Below are 19,185 nucleotides of genomic sequence, written 5' to 3'. Positions count from 1 at the left end.
GTAGCATCGCTAGATGGCTGACGGCGGCCGACCGGAGACATTATTAGCTGAACGCGTCTTGAAACCTGATGCTAAGTAGCTCTGCAGGATCTCTGGGATCCTGAGGCTTTTTAGTCTTTGAGTACGCGAAATCCCTTTCTCTCTGTCTTCAAATTAAATATAGAATTCACAAGGAATCAACGGACCTTAGGGAGAGCCCCAGTCACTTCAGATACCAGGTCTCTGAATCCTGCCAATCTGTAGTGTGTGTTAGTGTCGCTCAGTCGTGTTTGACCCTGCGATCCCACGGACTGTAGTCTGCCGGGCTCCTCTAGGATGGAATTCTCTAGGCGAGAATACTGGAGTGGGTAGCCATTCCCTTGTCTAGGGGATCTTCCCAATCCAGGGATCAAACCCCCATCTCTTACATGTCCGGATCGAATCCGCGTCTCTTGAGTCTCCTGTATTACAGGCGGATTCTTTACCATCTGAGCCATCAGGGAATCTCATCAGTAGATTAGTAGATTAGTACTACTAATCGGTAGTATTAACTCTGGAGATATCAAGTAGCTCCCTTTTTCCGGTGCTGAAGAGGGCAAAAGGAGCTTTTGAATCAGTAAATGATACGGGGCATGGATTCTAGGAATCTTTTTGATCGAAATTCTCTGGTGATTTGTATGAGAGGGGTGTGCAGAATAATCTTGAGAAATTTATGCTAGATTACTCTGAATGATAGATGTAGGAAAGACAGTTCTCTGGTCTTTCCATCTTATGAACCTAGGAAGTTCATAAATGGGAAGGAAAACTCTGGTATGTATTTAACTTACTTTTATTTATTTACTTTTTGGCTACGCCCTGCAGCACGCAGGATCTTAGTTCCTGGACCGGGGATCCAATCTGTGCCACCTGCAATAGAAGCTGGATTCTTAACCACTGGACCACCAGGGAAGTCCTTCTGGTATCTATCTATTTAGTAAGTCACAACCAAGCACCATTCAGCCTGTCTCCTACTATCACAAAGCTACATTTCTAGCTCCAGCTGGTACAGAATGAGTGCTTTACTTTAACCTCAGACTTTCCCTTTATTTTCTATGGAAAGGGTAACGTAGACCATCTTGCGGAAAAGAGGATGGAGGTGGTGTTTTATTTGGATTTCTGTGTGTTTTTGCTTTACTTCTCTGTAAATATATGTTTCCTGTAAATGTTTCACAAGGAGAAAGTGCCAAGGCCCCTAAGAAACTACTTTGAAAGTGGAAAATCTTTTCTTGGCTTAATGTAGCCTAACAGATGGACACCCACTGCTTTATTTGGGAAGAACTGCACGGGGCTTTCTCTCTTTTTCTCACTTTTAAGAGTACTAGAAGAAAGAAATGATTTACTCATGTCATCAGAGTTCCCACATCTTTGTTAAAGGAAATAAAAAATCACCCAGGAAACTTAGTGTATCTTCCAAATCTAGTCATACATAAAAATGGACTTTTAGGATTTTCTAGACTTAATTTGATGCATTATGTAGCCATTCTCTCATTTCAGTATGATTTTTGGGGGAAAAAACTGGAAAAGTAAAAACAAGATAAGGACTGGTGGAGGGCATTTAAGAAACGTTAAAAAAATATGAGATTAGTATCTAATTTCTTTTATCCCAGCTAAAACTGTTAAGTTCAAGAAATTGACTTCTATATACTTAATATTTTTTATAACATATAATGATTAAGAAGCCCCAAAGGGCCTAGTTAGGAGATGTCTAGGATTTTGTCTGTTTATTAATTTGTTCATGTATGACTGCTGAAATTCCACTCATCTTTCTACGCTCAGCTTAACTAACATCAGCTCTGGGGAAGCCCTCCTTTACTCCTCCTACCTTTTTGTACTTCTCTCCTTCAGGCCTCTCCTCTGGTCAGCATTTTGTGTTAACTTTATTATAGTCCTTATCACATTCTCCCATTAGTGTATTTTGGAATTCTTTGTTCTCAGCACAGTGCCTGGCATATAATAGGTTTCTAACTAGCGAAGGTTAACCTTATTTACTGTTATAAGAATTATTTATCTTTTTCACAGTGTTTTTCTGTGATCCTTTGAATCTAAAAATGCTATGGTTGGAAGGAATCATTTATAATGTTTCAGAGTATGGGTGGGTGTCATATGATTTCTAAAATACATATGTAATTTTCTAAGTCTCAATGTCCTTATCTGTAAAAGGGAGAACTGCTTATCTTACAGGTAGTTGAGAACTTCACTTATTAGCTGTGTGATCCCATTTCCTCGTCTTTAAGTTTGAGTTATTGAGAGGAAAGATGTGATACTTCATATAAACTGCACAGAGCAGTGTATGCTAATAGTAAGCACTCAGTGATAACTATCAGGGCTTCCCTGGTGGCTCAGATGGTAAAGTGTCTGCTTGCAATGAGGGAGACCCCGGTTCAATCCCTGGGTTAGGAAGATCCCCAGAGAAGGAAATGGCAACCCACTCCAGTACCCTTGCCTGGAAAATCCCATGGACAGAGGAGTATGGTAGGCTACAGTCCATGGGGTCCCAAAGAATTGGATAACTATTATTATTAACAACGAAATGAAATATTAACAATGATTTATGTTAATAAGTGACAATAAAATGAAGTAATTGTATGAGGAAGTGATATTAAATGTAAGGTATTGTCATTATTGTCACTATTATCATTATTATTAGGAGACTGAATAAGAGCCATAAATAATTTGATATTAATATTAGAATAAGAACTATAAAATAATGAGTCAGTAAAGGAATTCCACAGGTAGTCCGATGTTTTGATGCATTATTATAAGGACTGATGCTGAACCTGAAGCTCCAATACTTTGGCTACCTGATGCAGAGAACTGACTCATTAGAAAATACCCTGATGTTGGGAAAGACTTAAGGCAGGAGGAGAAGGGGACGACAGAGGCTGAGATGGTTGGATGCCTTCACCGACTGGATGGACATGAGTTTGAGAAGGCTCTGGGAGTTGGTGATGGACAGGAAAGCCTGGCGTGCTACAGCCCATGGGGTCGCAAAGAGTCGGACACGACTGAGCGACTGAACTGAACTGATTAGTAGTTTATATTATTATTACGTGCATTAGTGTAATAAGACTAAAACCTGGACTGCAAGTCCAACCACTCTGTAAGCTCTCTCACACAGTGAGGAGCAAGAAAAAAAGAATCATTGGACCCGGATGTAGACAGAAAACTACATCTCCCAGCATGCTTCACTCTCACACCTCCACTATATATATAGTCCATCCGGGTTCTTCGAGATGCTGTTTGGCGACTCGTCGCCATTCCCGGAGCAGCTCGGCCTCGGCCCAGAGGCGAGTGTCGGTCGCTGTGTCGGAGACAGCTGTCCCCGACACCAAGACAGCCAGCCCTCTCCGCTGCCCCGCGGCGGGAGAGTGTGTCCGGCCGGCCGGCGGGGCTCGCGCACCCTCCCTTCTCGCCTCCCCTTCCCCCGCAGCCTCCGCCCCGCCAGGCCCGGCCCGGACCTCCGAGCCCCGGCCTCCTCCTCCTCCTTCTTGGTCACCGCCGCCGTCGGGCTCAACAGCCCCTCTAGCCGCTTCTCCTTCCAGTTTGAGAAGCCGAGAAAGGAAACAGGGAAAAATGTCGCCATGAAGGCCGAGAACCGCTGCCGCCGCCGACCCCCGCCGGCCCCGAACGCCATGAGCCTGGGTCCCCGCCGCGCCCGCTCCGCTCCCACCGCCGCCGCCGCCAAGGCCCCCGTTGATGCCGCAGAGCTCTCCCAGCGCCGCCGCCACCGCCTCCGACATGGACAAGAACAGCGGCTCCAGCAGCTCCTCCGCCTCTTCGGGCAGCAGCAAAGGGCAACAGCCGCCTCGCTCCGCCTCGGCGGGGCCGGCCGGCGAGTCTAAACCCAAGAGCGGTAAGGGCGGGTTCCCAAGGCGGTGGGCGGGGGGCGACTGCCCCTAGTGCTGGGGTGGGGGTGCGGAATCCTTCCTCGGATGTCTCCTGGGTCACCCAGCGTCACCCAGGGTAAGGCTCCGCTTTCTACTATTCTGGTCTCTTTTCCATGGCTTCCATTACTTACAGTTAACACTTAATGAGAACTGCCTGGTTTACATAAATCCTTGCATTAAAGCTGGAAACACCTCGGGGAGATAATTGCTGTTTCTGTTCCCATTTTGCGTATGAGTGAACTGAGGTTCAGAAAAGGTCAAGTCACCCAGCTAGTCTGTACAGCCAGGCCCGAAGACGCATCAGTGTACAGCTCCTAAAACCACCAAGTTGATCTACCCTTTAATGTTGAGTTAGCTTTGGATAGTATTCAAGTATAAACGTAGGAGGCTGGCCTAAATATTTGTTAAACTCAAATTTTCATGTTGAATAAGTTGACCCCAGATTCCGCTCAGACGAAGAGGACTCATCTTGGAATGGCTTTGTTTAGTGTAGAGTAGGAGTTAAGAGCACAGGCTCTGGATTCAGTCTTTTTAGGTTTAGACCTTGAGTGAATGTCTCAGTCTTCTTACCTGTATGTTGGAGATGGTGAGAAAATAAATTAGCAAACAAATGAACTAACTGATGGCTCAGGAGAGTACCTGACGCCTGTTAGGCACCAAATGTGCATGAACACAACCTGTTAGGCTAGGGTTGTGTCCTTTTAGGGGAAATATTTTGTCATTTCTGTAACCATGTCTTTCAGTATTGAATTTCAACCATCATGATGGTTATAGCTACCATTTATGAGGGCTTACCATGTGCCAAGTACTGGACTAGGCTTTTACTTTTTTTCCCCAATACTCCAGTCACTAACGTGTCCAGCAGGGTGGAATTGTTCACATCTAAAGAAGGAAAAAGGTGAGAGACCAGGAGTTCAGGAGTTGGCAGAGTCTGGAGTTGAATATTCTCTGCCTTACTTCAAAGGCAGAGACACTTGTCTCTGCTCTTTTGTATTTCTGATTATATTAGCAGTAATAGGAAAATGTTTTCCATGGGAATAGGGGGGGATGTGTGGCAGAGAGGGGAACATTTGGAGCCCTGAAATGTGGTTGTTTAAAAGGTAAAAAGATTAAGAAAACTGCAGACCTAACTTAGAAACCACATAAACAGCCGTAATGCTGACTTTGGTTCAGAGTTAATCTACTTGATAGAGCAAACTTATTTACCTGGTATGTTGAGGGTTTCTAGAGTTTGCTTTTGAAACTCAGGTGGAAACCAGTTGTCTGGATAAGAAATGAATGCTTTTAATATCTTAAGCAGAGATTAGTGTAGACTCTCAGGCCACGTCAGGCAGTATTATGGAGACTACTTTTGGAATTTTGCACATGTGTAGGTTTATCACAGATCCCCCAAGATCTAGAGATTTGCCAGTCCTCTTGGCCCATGTTGGAGCTGGTTTAGAGTGAGTGGTCTGCCTAATTTTCAGTGTAGTTGATAAATTACTTTTGCATTCTGTTCCTAGATGTTAAAGATTCTGGTTCTATAGCTATATGAATTCTCAACTAATTTTTCCAGGGGCTCCTGTTTAAGCCACTAACATACGGTCATGAGCCAGTTGCAATAAATGCCTGAAGTTGTTTTACTGTTCAGTGAGGTGGCAGGTGAAAGTTTACCAGAACCTAGACAAAGTAAATTGGAGAAGGAAATGGCAACCCCCTCCAGTACCCTTGCCTGGAAAATCCCATGGACAGAGGAGCCTGGTAGGCTACAGTCCATGGGGTCGCAAAGAGTCAGACAGGACTGAGCGACTTCACTTTCAGACAAAATAGCAACAAAAAACTGAGGCATGTAAGGCATTTCCCTCATGTGATTCTGACTCGGTGACTGTGCTGACTAGTGCGACTGTCGTTAACCAGTAGGATGGTAACTTCTGTTGTGGTTTGACCAAAGCAGGTATTTGTCAGACTTGTACAGAGTAAATATAAGTTGTTGGGCTCATTCTGACTAAAGTGAATTTTTTTTTAACAAATACATGAAGAGACTTCCCTGACTGTCCAGTGGTTAAGACACTGCTTCAATTGCAGGGGCACGGATTTGATCCCTGGTCTGGGAACTAAGATCCTGCATGCCATGTGGCACAGCCAAAAACCAAAAAACTGCCCCCTCCCCCCCCCAAAAAAAACAACACTTTATAAAAATACTCTTAAAACACTATTCAGTTTATTAATTGAAAGCTTCTGAGGAAGGAAGTAGAAACTCAGTTCAGGGAGTTCTTGGCTGGGTTTTATGCAATACACAGGTGTCCCCCTGTAGCATTAGTTTTTGTTTAATGTGTTTGTGAGAGAGCTTGAATGTTTGCTATTGCTATTGCCTACTTTTCTGACTACTGTTATTTATTAATATATTCCTTTAGCAAAAAGGAAGGATAGGTCTGCAGCTAAATAGAATTCTTCATAGCATATTCTGCCTTAAGAACATTGCAGCTAAGACCAGTGCTACCACCGCAGATAGCACTCAGCGCCTCTTACCCAGTGACTTCTAGGTGGCCACTCTAACAGAACACTAGATTCAAATTCGGCATAATTCCGTAAAAGGATTTCTGTAGGATTTCAAAAGCTGGCTCAACGCTTGATGTACTTGATTGAGCTGGAAATTGTTGAAAGGACCTCTTGAGTTTAAGAGTACTAAGTTGAAGGAAGAAAAGGAAGAGTAAGGTGAAAAGACATAACTTGTCTTTCTGTCACCAAAGTAACAAGAACAAGTTTTTCAGTTTTTAACTATTTAATTCCCTTTTCCGCTTCCCTTTCCCTGCTTCCCACGAGAAGAAAAACCTTTGGTTTCTAGTCTCTAAACCATGCCTGTCGTAAATGGTTATTTGCTTCCTAGTTACATGATTAATACACTTGAGGTTTTGTTCCTGTGACTGGCTTAAGTTTGTCCTTCATGCACACAGGAAATATGTCAATTTGGCTACCAGGATTTACTTGATCTTTCCGGCCAGATTGGCATAGCAGTTTCTTTGCTTTGATTAATTGCTTCAAACAGTCACATAATACTTCTTTTCTTGGCTCTCTTCCTACAGTTTTGTTCCAGTAGGGTTAAGATGTAGTTCTAAGAATGTTCAACAGTGAATATCCCAGGAATGTAGCCCAGAGGAGAGAGGTGGGTTAGAGTTTGGGGAAGGTTGTTTAGAAAGAGCAAAGAAAGCAAAAAGAGGCAAGAGAGAGACCTGGCTGTTTATGGGTAAACAATGGACCCTGGCCCAGAACCAGGTTCTTGCTCCATCCTCCTGGGTGGGGGATGGTACTGTCATGGAGGTTAAAGGAAGGTCAGGTATTATGAAGCAGTTATTTTGAGGTTAGCGATATGAAGCACTGGCTTGACCCTCTTCCTCTTGTTCTGGTACCAGAAGCTGGGTGCCTGGTGGTAATCTACCTTGAAGAAAGCCTTTGAGCTGTAAATGGACCTGGAGGTTTAGATGGATTTGAAAATTGAGGTGACTTGAAACCTTCAATAAACACCATTTAGGGAAGTTACAAGAGTTTGCAAGCTGTAACAGTAGGCTTTCCAAAAAAAAAAAAAAAGCAGACTTTCAAATGACAGTAGCAACTGTGTGCCAGCCACCATGGTAGGCATTTTACAGAAATTTTCCCTTAATCCTTATGACCCAATGAGGAAAGAGGATTAACCCTATTTTAACTGATAAGAAAACCAGGGCTTAGTTAAGAGTGCTTGTCCAAGTAAATTCCTAGGAAGCCCCAGGCAATATTCCTGAATACACTTTGTATAAATTCACTTAGCAGGCATGTAACTTACTGGCATATGCATATTCCTGATATCTGCCCCACCCCCTTCCTTTCATTCAGAATGACTAATTTCAGCTGGAGTCAGTTTGTTATCAGTGGATTCTGTAGTAAACCATATGCTGCCCCTCTGGAGGTGCTTGTCAACCACTCTGGATGATGGATAAGCAATCTGCTTGTGGCCACGGTATGAATCAGCAGCAGAAACTTCCTGGCTGCTATTCTGACCTCTAGGTTGTGCCACCTGTTACAACTAGAAATGTTGATAATGTCAATTTTTTTCACTGAAAAATTTACGGGCTGTGATTTGGTAATGGGGAAGAGACTGAGATATGCTTCCTTTTACCTGAAGAGACCTTTCTCAGAGGGAAATGTGGAACAGCTGAGACACACCAATTAAGTTTTCAAGTCTCTTGTTGACTCTGGGATCCTGAGTGCTGAATTTGAGCCATTTAACTAATGGTCCGGTTTGGAATGTGTCTCGAAGGTAGTTTTTGACAGTTCTCAGCTCTGGGTATGCATTAGAATCCCCTAAGGACCTTTTTTTTTTTTTTTTTTTTTTTTTTAAAGTAAGGATGTGTGGGAATGTTCTCTAGCAATCCTTTCTGATTCTTTACATCTAGGTTGAGCCCTGACATCCATAGTTTTAAAAGTTTCTGCAGGTGATTTCTCTTATGCAGCCAGGACTGAGAACAACCACTTTGAAATCTAAAACTTTCAACAGAGAATATGTTTGTCCTAGGAGCTTTAGTTTGACTATTTTGTCTGTTTTCCAAAATGTAAAGCAGATCACCTCATTGCTGTCACCTATCAGAGAAGGGAGGCCAAGTTCAACCCCCAAGTTATTCACATGTAGATTCTGGCAAGTTGCCTGTAGGACACCTCAAAAACAACACTCTTGAGTTTTATCTCTGGGGCCCAGACCTGACTGTTCCTTCAGTCTTTAGCTGCCTGTTGGCTGGGTCTAGAGATAAGAGCCAGCCTCTCGCTTTAGATGTCTGACTTCATTGTTGTTGTTCAGTCACTCAGTCGTGTCTGACTTTGCGACCCCAGGGACTGCAGCATGCCAGGCTTCCCTGTCCGTCTGACTTCATACCTGTAGGTAAATATAAGATGAAAGAGTTGGTTTTAGCAACTAAAATCATGAATCTTTATGTGGTCAGATGTTGAAATGTTTTAGGAGTGAGCCGTTTTCACTGTCAGAGGAGTTCTGTAAGCATTATGAAACTGTTTCCTTGCCAGTGTGGTAACAAGTGAAGAAATGAAAACAGCCCTTCTTCAGAGTGCCAGCTTGCTTTCTTCAGCCCTTGCAGTGTAGAACCTGACTTTACCTAAATCTGCACAGTCTAAATCTGTTAAGTTTTGGAAACAACAGGGTCAAATGCTAGGTCATCTGAAATAGTCTTGGATAGTAAGGTTTGGGGAACATATGTTTTCTCTATATGCCTGTCCTCTTCATAAAACCTCTCTTATTTTCATGGTAAGGTTAGCTGGAGTTCTGTATCCCTGTGAATTCTCTGTCTGTTTGAAATGTTACTATGAACTAAATGGGTTGAGAGCAAGGCAACATTTGTAGGAGTTTGAAGCCTCACCTTCTGATTGTTACTACTGATGGTGTTTGACAGTAACTGTTGCTAACTGCAATAGTATGTAAAAGTCTAGTTCTTAAATTCTAATTTAAGATTAAACTCTGGCCACTTTCCCTGACTGGGATTAAAAGGTGACGGACAGGAGTGAACCCTAGCCTGGCAGTGTTTCTTGGACCATCTGTTCTCTGTTTATAGTGCGGCCATCTCACAGGACTGTTTGGTCAGGTTTGAAGAGGATGGTGTACCTCTCATCTATTTTCTAAGTTGCTGGCAAACTGAGTGTGAGGTGGTTGCTTTCAGAATTTGGATTCTGGTTTATCAGCTGCCATTTCCTTTTCTCTGAGGATATGCTTTGGATTTATTTAGTCTGCTGTAAAGAAGCTGGTCATCTTGTTGGAAATAATGTCTTTTAGGTACTTATAGTTACTAAATTATCCAAATTATTAGTATACAGAACAGTAAGACTGTTTGTTTAAGTCAGAATCTTAGAGGGTGAGGCCTCAGCACAAGAATCCCTTAAAAGCTCATCTTGGTGATTCCTGCCAACTGTCAGGATTGAGAACCATTGTATTAGGCCAAAGTGAATAGTTTTGTTTCCCAAAGGTTACTGTCATCAACAGCCTGCTGTGTTGTCTTTGCAGACATGTTTCTATTAATTGTACATTTTAACATAAACAGGATTAAACTATGGGGGGCGAGGATTTGTAGTTTCTAAGGCTCATGCTGGAGTCTTCTTGACGTTGAAATTCACCACCACCTTAAAGTTTGAGGGTAAGCCTAGTGGATTTCATTAGTTGTCCCTCCAACTTCTGTTTTCTCTGTTAAATTAAAAGGAAAAATTTATTGACATATAGATGACTTAGAATGTTTCAGGTGCACAGCAAGGTGGTTCAGTTATACAAACACACATGTTATTTTTTTAAATTATTTTCCATCATGGGTTATTACAAAATATTGACTATAGTTCCCTATACTGTATAGTAAAGCTTTGTTGCATATCTATTTTTTAAGTAGTAATCTAGCATTCTATTCATACGAAGTCAAACAAGTGGAGTCAAAATGTCATAACTTTTTTAGTTAGGCAAAAATTGGTAAGTTTTCTAAACTATATTATTATACATATTTATATATGTATATACAAAAGCTTTTCTACTACACTTGAGAAAGGCTTGAGAGAAAACATCAAAAAGAGAAGAGAAATTGGAGAACATAAACTAAATGAAATGGGAGCCCTGAATATGAAGTGGAAAAATGAAACAAATTAGATAAAAGTAAAACATCATTATGTAGTCCAGTTTAGACATGACTGCTCATTAGAAACATATCTGGAGCTCTGGAGAAAAAAAGCGATACCTGAGTGTGTGTATTTTTCAAAAGTTTTCAAGATAATTCTGAATCAGTTTTCCCAATCAATAGCTAGAGAAAAAATAAGAGATAATTACAGTTGCAAGCCATAATGAGAACATGATTAACTTAACAATATAATTACCTGCAACTTGGAGGGGGTCAAGCAGAGTGATGTGGTAAGTGGAAGTGCGTACATGCACATGTTTTCACCCACCCAGCCGGTCTCTGCCTTTTCGTTGGTGCATTTAGTCCATTTACATTTAAGGTATTTATCGATATGTATGATCCTATTACCGTTTTAATTGTTAGGGGTTTATTTTCTGTAGGTCTTTTCCTTCTTTTGTGTTTCCTGCCTAGAGAAGTTCCTTTTAGCATCTGTTGTAAAACTGGTTTGGTGGTGCTGACTTCTCTTAACTTTTGCTTGTCTGGAAAGCTTTTGATTTCTCCATCAAATCTGAAGGAGAGTCTTGCTGGGTGGAATCTTCTTGGTTGTAGGTTCTTCCCTTTCATCACTTTAAGTGCATCCCACCATTCTCTTCTGATTTGTAGAGTTTCTGTTGAGAAATCAGCTAGCTTGATGGGAGTGCCCTTGTGTGTTATTTGTAGTTTTTCCCTTGTTGCTTTTAGTATTTTATCTCTATCTTTAATTTTTGTCAGTTTGGTTTCTATGTGTCTCCGTGTGTTCCTCCTTGGGTTTATACTGCATGGGACTCTCTGTACTTCCTGGACTTGGTTGACTATTTCCTTTCGCATGTTCAGGAAGTTTTCAGCTCTTCTCTCTTCAGATATTTTCTCAGATCCTTTCTCTCTCTCACCTCTTTCTGGGACCCCTATAATGTGAATGTTGGTGCGTTTAATGTTGTCCCAGAAGTCTCTTAGGCTGTCTTTATTTCTTTTCATTCTTTTTTCTATATTCTGTTCTGTGGCAGTGATTTCCACCATTCTGTACTCCAGGTCATTTATCCATTCTTCTGCCTCAGTTATTCTGCTGTTGATTCCTTGTAGTGTATTATTCATCTCTTTGATCTCTAGTTCTTCTAGGTCTTTGGTAAACATTTCTCGCATCTTAATCTTTGCCCCTGTTCTTTTCCCAAGATCCTGGATTATTGTCACTCTCATTATTCTGAATTCTTTTTCTGGAAGGTTGCCTATCTCCACTTCATTTAGTTATTTTTCTGGAGTTTTATCTTGTCCCTTCTTCTGGGACATAACTTTCTGCTTTTTCATCGTAATTAACTTTCTGTAATACGGTTTTTGTTTTAGTTCCTGTGAGATGGTGCTTCTTGCTGCTTCTGTCTGCCCTCTGATGGATGAGGCTAAGAGGCTTGTGTAAGCTTCCTGATGGGAGGGACTGGTGATGGGAAAAACTGGGTCTTGTTCTGGTGGGTAGGGCCTTGCTCAATAAAGCTTTAATTTAATTATCTGTTGGTTGGTGGGGTTGCACTCCTTCCCAAGTAGTTGTTTGGCCTGAGGCGACCCAGCCCTGTGGTCAGCGGGCTCTATGGTAGGGTTGCTGGCAAACTCCAAGAAGGTTTACGCCAGGGGGACCTTGCAGTGCCCCCATCACTGTGGTTAGCCCCTGCCAACCCGTGCTCCACAGGAGGCCCTCCAACGCCACCAGGTAGTTCTGGTTCAGTCTCCTGTGGGGTCACTGCTCCTCTCCTCTGGGTCTTGGTCCCTGCAAAATTTTTTTTCTGCCCTCTGAGACTGGAGTCTCTGTTTCCCACAATCGTGTGGGAGTCCTATAATCAAATGCCGCTGGCCCGCAAGGTCAGATTTCCTGGGGATTCCCAGTCCCTTTGCCGAATCCCCAGACTGGGAAGCCTGACTTGGGGTTCACAATCTTCACAGCACTGCGAGAACTTCTTTGGTATTCTGTTCTCCAGTCTGTGGGTCACCCACCCATAGGTAGGTATGGGATTTAAGTTTATCGTGATTGTGCCTCTCCTACCGTCTCACTGTGGCTGCTTCTTTGTCTTTGGACGTGGGTTATCTTTTTTTGGTGGGTTCCAGCGTCCTTCTGTTGATGTTGTTCAACAGCTAATTGCCGTTTTGGTGCTCTGGCCGGAGAAGAGGAATGCACGTCCTTCTGCTCCGCCATCTTGAACCAGGAGTCCTGTTTTTGCTTTTAAAGCCATTGAATTAGTGTACAGAATTGATTTGGTCAGATCTCTATGTTGAAATAAGGCAAACTGGAGTGAGTATTGAAGGAACAAGAAAAAAATTAGTCTTTTTTTTTTTGTCCAAAGATTAATCTGGGTCCTTCCACCTTTATTCACCTTTTCTTACTTGATGTGGTTCTCAGGTTTTATTTTGCCCCCCTTTAAGCTGGTAAACTTTGGCACATGTTAACTGTCTGGTCAGAGTTCTTTGTTCTCCAGTAGAAAAAAATGGGGCAAAAAATATAAATGAACTCTTTACACAAAATACAAACGGTTAATAGAAAAAATGTTTGCTGCTAGTCTTCAGAAATTTACGTTTAAAACTAATTATTTTGACCTTTCAATTTAGCAAAGTTTATCCAACTCAGTATTATAAAGAGTGTAGTAAGATATTCTCTTTTGTAGTGTTGTTAGAATATAAATAAACTGGTACGGTGATTCTAGAAAGCAACTTGAGGATTTTGTAAAAGCCTTTATGATCATACTTGATCTGCTAATTCTACTTTGAGACTTTGACATAATCATGCACACAGGTCTGTGTATGAAGAGACTCTGGCACCGTGGTAAAAGAATCTGCTTGCCCTGCAGGAGAGGCCAGAGATGTGGGTTCAATCCCTGGGTCAGGTCCCCTGGAGAAGGAAATGACAACCTACTCCAGTATTCTTGTCTGGAAAATTCCATGGACAGAGGAGCCTGGCGGGCTACAGTCCATGGGGTCACAAAGAGTTGCAGTCAAAAGCTACAAAGCAAATTGGTTATGTTATGTATGTATGTATGTAAGCATACAGTAGGTACAATGTGGCCGTTAATCTTGCTTTTGAAGCCTAGGGCTGCATGAAATATCTCATGGATTAATAAGTGGAAGACAGTATATCTTATATGCCTATCATTTTGTGGAAGTGTGTGATGAGTGTATAAAATGGAGACGAAAAGGAAATTAAACACTATAGTTTGGTTTTCTATGGGCACTGACAAATTTTTTCTTTCTGAATTCCAAAATTGAACATATGTTCTGGTAACTGGAGAAAAGCAGGAAGCAGTTTTTAAAAGGATATAACTTAGGCTGATATACTGTTAGAGTCCTTTGTGAATTTAGTAGCCTCTCAGTTTGACCACTAAAACATTATGTAATTACTGTTTTGTTTTTGTGCCTCTTGAATATATATGTGCTGGAAACTAGACCACACCATTGCAGTATAAGATCTAGCTGTGCTGCAGTAATTTAAGAAGAATGTTTTGTTTCCTGCCTCCAGATAAAGTACTTTTTCCTGATATAGACAGACTTTTTCCTGTTCCTTTTCTATCACTGTGTCTGAAGGGACTTTTGCAAGAGCAGTGGTTAAGCTCTGTTATAAAGAAAGACCTTGTGAACTGAGTCTACACGGTTTGATCTGTAGTGTGTCCCTTCTGAGAGAGGGACCCCTTAGGCTTCATTAAAATAAAAAAGGAAATCCACCTTACTGTGTAATGTCTTGTCCAAAGCACTAATGGTCTGGGCCAACCCAGATTTCTTGGAGGTCATGGAAGGGCCCATTACCCTTGTTTAAATACAATTTCGATGGGAGGTGGAGGGTAATTGGCCAAGTATGTGTATCATTTCTTAACTAATTTTTTCACATTTATTGCTTTCAGATGGAAAGAACTCAAGTGGATCCAAGCGTTATAATCGCAAACGTGAACCTTCCTACCCCAAAAATGAAAATTTTATCAACCAGTCCCGTCGCTCCAATTCACAGAAAAGCAAAACTTTTAATAAGATGCCTCCTCAAAGGGGCGGCGGCAGCAGCAAACTCTTTAGCTCTTCTTTTAATGGTGGAAGACGAGATGAGGTATGGAATTTTAGAATGTCCTTTCTACAGCATAAGAAGCATGAGGTCTGACTCCCCCACCCTCAGTTTATTAGTGGTTGGAGAAGGTGTGGAGCAAGAGGTCCCCACTTCTCAGACTGAGTAGTTGAAGAACCAGAAGGAGCAGTCTTGAGTAGTTGAGGGTTAACTTGCTTTGGAACTTAGCCTCCTTTCTTCTCTCAAAGATTAAGAAAATTTCCTTAGAGAAAGAACACATTATAATCATGGATTGTGAGACATTGTAGCAAATTTGTTGTTGCTCAGTGCCCCAGTGGTGTCCGACTCTTTGTGACTGCATGGCCTTCAGCATGCCAGGCTTCCCTGTCCTCCACCATCTCCCGGAGTTTGCCCAAGTTCATGTTCATTGCATGGTGGTGCCATCCAGCCATCTCATCCTCTGATACCCTCTGTAGCAAATTTAGGGTACCTTAATTTGTATCATCCTTTTATTACTACTCTTGATTTGTAGGTACCCTTTGGAATATTTAGGTAATAAAATACCATTACTTAATGACATTAATTTGCCATATGGAGTGAAGTGAAAGTGTTAGTCGCTCAGTTGCAGTCAACTTTGCGACCTCATGAATTAAAGCCCACTAAGCTCCTCTGTCCGTGGAATTCTCCAGGCAGGAATACTGGAGTGGGTAGCCATTCCCTCCTTCAGAGGATCTTCCATGACCTAGGGATTGAAACTGAGTCTCCTGCATTGCAGGTGGTTTCTTTACCATCTGAACTGTGTATAGTATCTAGCAGTTCCAGGTACTCTGATTTTAGGAGTTCCTTAGATATCTTCTGAAAGTGCATGAAGACTTATGTACAAGGGAGTTCACTGCCACATTGTAATTGCATGATTTAGGAAACAGCCTAACTGCTATCAAAGTTAAATATATAATTGGTTAAATATATTATCCTGTTGTTCCATACTGTGTTCCATACATAACATTCCATACTGTGTAGCCAGTATAGAATAAGATTTAATGGATGCACTCATGGAAGAATTCATTCATTGACCAGAAATTTATTCCTCACTTAATGTGCACTAAATACCATTTAGAGCTTGAAATACAACATTGGGTGGGGTTTATATTTTAGTGGGGAGACAAATCATTTTGTAATAAATATAATGGTAAGTGGTTATTGAAGCACAGTAGACTGAGAGGGAGAGGTATAGAGAGTAATAAAGACAAGTTTTAGGAGGTGAGTGAAGAAAGCTGCCCTGAGAAGGTAAAAGCTTCTCTGAGGCTTCTGAGTCCTGAAGGAAGCAGGGAGCACCCAGTACAGTTTTGAGGAAGGGTGTGTTAGGCAGAGTGAGTTTACACATACATAGGACCAGAGGTGGTAGTGCTTTTGCTATGTTCAAGGTAAAGCAGATAGGCTGCCATGGATGGAGAAGTAGAAATGAAGCCAGAAAGGGAGCGAGAGGGGTCAGGTCACATAGGCCCTCGGAGGACATTGGCTTTTGTTCAGAGAGATGGGAAGCTATTGGGGGCTTCAAAAGAGAAGTAAGGTAACAAACGTGCCGTTGAGTTTAAAGGGGAGAGTGGGAACAGGGAGACTGGTTAGGAGCTTTTTAAGGTATCCCTGGTTCGAGTGATTGAAACAGAGTGATAATGATTAGAGATGAGCAGACTTGGGGAGATATTTGCAGAAAGAGCCAGCAGAATTTTTAAATAAACTAGATGTGGGGTCTAAGCAGGGAAATAGTAGCTAATGTTTTTGACAGGGGCCTGATTCAGGTACCATGTGCTGAAATGGGGGCAGTCTCAAGAAGTAAAAGGTTTTGGGCTGGGGAGGAGACGGGGTGTTGAGATAAAGAACTTCATTTAGAAGTGTTGTCTATTGGATCTCTAAGTAGAGCTAGGCTCTTAGTAACTGAATCTAGAGTTCAAGGAGAAGACCTTGGCTAGAGAGCTGTCCAGGTACACTTGGTGTTTGCAGCTGTGGAACTAAGTGTGATCTTGAGGGAGTGAGTGTTGCAAAAAGGGAGTGGATTCAAGGACTGAGCCTGGAGTCAGGATAAGGAACCTGAGAAAAAGGAGAAAGAGAACTAAAAACCGTTTGGAGAAAGTGATCAGTTTTTGTCTTGTGCTTCTAGGCTGGGTAAGAAGATTGAGTTGGAAAGCTGCCCATTAGATCTGAAAATATGAAGGTGGATTAGGTTGTTGGCCTTGTGCTGCTTTGGTGGAGTGGATGAAGACAAAAACCTGATTGACATAGATTTAGAGAGAATGGGAAGAAGAAAGAGCAAGTTTAGATAATTAGTTTCTAGTGGTTTTGCTCCTGTAGGGGACCAGAGAGGCAGTGGCTTGAGGGGAATGTGAGCTCAAAAGAGATTTTAAGGTTCAAGAAATTGCAGCATACCTCTGCTCATGGAATTGTTCTGGTAAGAGGGAAAAGGTGATGGAGAGAAAAGGGAGAGAGTTGCTGAAAGTGACCTTGAGTTTTTGAGGAATTGGCTTAGGAGCTTCCCCAGTTCATCCACAGTGATAGAGGAAGGCAGGAGACTGGAAGCAAGGCGTAGGAGTTCTCTAATGGTTCTTACTGTTTCAGAGACATATCAAAGAGGATGTGAGAGAGAAGGTTTGGAAACCTGAGGACTGGAGGAGTCGTCTCGGGGACTGGGGGGAATCAGTGGAGCACAGAAGTGTAATCAGATTGTAGTGTGACTGCTGGGCAGGACAAAAGTCTGCTTTACTGAGGCTGGCTGGCACGGTATGGTTGGCACAGCACAGCTTCAGCCGTGTATACTTGCTCTGATGCTGGTGTGGATTAATCAGGGGGAAGTTTTGCCAGATGAGTACAGTCAACAAGGAGAATGGGGCAATGGACCATAAAATCAGACCCAAGGGAAAAAAGTTTGGGTAGAAGGGGATTGGATCACTGGTTTGGAGATCCCAGTGGAGGTGAAATTGTTGTCAGAATCAGAACTAACAGAAACAAGCCGGGAAAGGAGTGAGATTCTGGTAGGGTGCTCAAAGCTAAGATGGTGGAAGAGGTGGAATTGTTACCACCACAGTCTGGACTGTAGAGCAGTGCCGTCCAGTTGAGATGCTAAGCCATTGGGGGAGGGGAGGGAGGGAGGCTCAAGAGGGAAGGGGTAGATGTATACTTATGGCTGATTCATGTTGTACAGGAGAAACCAACACAACATTTTAAAGCAGTTATCCTCCAATGCAAAAAAAAAAAGGCTAAATAAGCCACATATGTAACAAAGTTTTCTGCTGCTGCTAAGTCGCTTCATTCGTGTCCGACTCTGTGCAACCCCATAGACCAGTTGCCACAGTAAAAACAGTGAAATTAATATAGGTAATCCCGTATAGCTAAAATGCTATTTCACAATGTGGTACTGGCCACATATCAAGTGCTCAGTAGTCAACATGCCTGGATAGCAGTGGCTGCTTTATTGGACAGTCCAGCTCTAGGTGGTGTGCTCATGGGAGTGGGTAGCAGAGGTAGGATAGAGGGTAAGCAGAGCAGAGGAGAAGATGTCAAGGAACTGAGAGGCGACAGGTTGGAAGTTGTAATCAGGAATTATGATGGGCAGTGTCAGAGACAGTGGGCCAGTTAGAGTAAAAAGATGAAGGTAGAGGATGAGAATGTGGGGGGTTTTGTTGCGTGAACACAAGCTGTTATCCAGGTTTGGGGCATTGGAGTAGAAGACTGATTAGGGGAAGTGGAGCCAATTGGAGATGAGAATCTAGGGAGTAAGAGTAAGGGATGACCAGGAAGTCCTGCGCTTCCTGTGGTGAGTTACATAAACAGTGATGGGGTGGAGGTGTGTGTGTGTGGAGTGTTGTTTCCCAAAATATATTGTTAACGATAAGAGCTTGTCTGACTATATCTTGTGCTGCTGTATTTAATCATAAAGGTCATATACTCTGATTCTGTAAGCATAAAAGATCTCAAGAGGGTGTATTGGTTGGCTCTGGAATGGAAGGTATCTTTGTATCCTAGTTGTACTCTTTAGATTTCTTTATCATGTATGTGCAGGTGCTGCTTATACACTAATAAGCAGCAAAACCCTTAAATTTGAATTTCCTTTGATTCAGTAATTCCTACTATACATTCAAAAGAAATAATCGTAGGTGCTCAAATATTTGTGCACAAAGGTCTGTTAAGTGTATTTATCATAGCATTATTTTGTTAACTCTGGAAAAGCCATGAACAGTCTGCATCCGATACTAAAGCATAATAGGAGACTCATGTAATGGTATATAGTCTTTTAAGGCGACTGTTTACTAGTATTTAGTGACAGGGCCAAGTGCTTTTGAAATTTAAGTGTAAAAGTGTGGTTAGAAAATGCACTGACTGACTCACAGCAGGTACGTGCCCCACTTCAGTCTGGGAATGTCAAGTGGACTGAAAAAGCCCCAGCATGATAAAGATTCCATCTCTGTGTGCAGTGGCATTTCTCATAGCTGGTTTCTTGCTAAACTGTTTTGGAATGTGCTGATTGGATTTATTTCTGGACACAGAGCTAGTCTGCCTACGTGTTCTAATTCTGTCAGTTTTAATTAACAGTGAATAGCAGCGTGTGTCTTAGATGGGAGGT

General features: G+C 42.2%; 1 protein-coding gene and 1 long non-coding RNA gene across 3 annotated transcripts in view; both read left to right on the top strand.

The window, feature by feature from the left end:
* Nucleotides 1-27: 27 nt before the first annotated feature.
* LOC123329915 lies at nucleotides 28-2,591 on the top strand. Its single transcript, XR_006545504.1, has 2 exons — nucleotides 28-218; nucleotides 841-2,591. It is a non-coding gene; the product is annotated as an uncharacterized LOC123329915 (long non-coding RNA).
* Nucleotides 2,592-3,712: 1,121 nt separating this feature from the next.
* RNF10 (ring finger protein 10) overlaps nucleotides 3,713-19,185 on the top strand; it is a 33,069-nt gene continuing 17,596 nt past the window's right edge. For both annotated transcript variants that reach the window (XM_025267500.3, XM_006052953.4), the window contains exons 1-2: nucleotides 3,713-3,871; nucleotides 14,419-14,615. In XM_025267500.3, the coding sequence (XP_025123285.1) occupies nucleotides 3,715-3,871; nucleotides 14,419-14,615 (354 nt within the window). In that variant the 5' untranslated portion in view covers nucleotides 3,713-3,714. The remainder of the gene's footprint in view (nucleotides 3,872-14,418; nucleotides 14,616-19,185) is intronic.

Source organism: Bubalus bubalis, chromosome 17 (genome assembly GCF_019923935.1).
Source record: "Bubalus bubalis isolate 160015118507 breed Murrah chromosome 17, NDDB_SH_1, whole genome shotgun sequence".
Taxonomy (NCBI): domain Eukaryota; kingdom Metazoa; phylum Chordata; class Mammalia; order Artiodactyla; family Bovidae; genus Bubalus; species Bubalus bubalis.
This window is presented reverse-complemented; position numbering and strand designations above follow the sequence as displayed.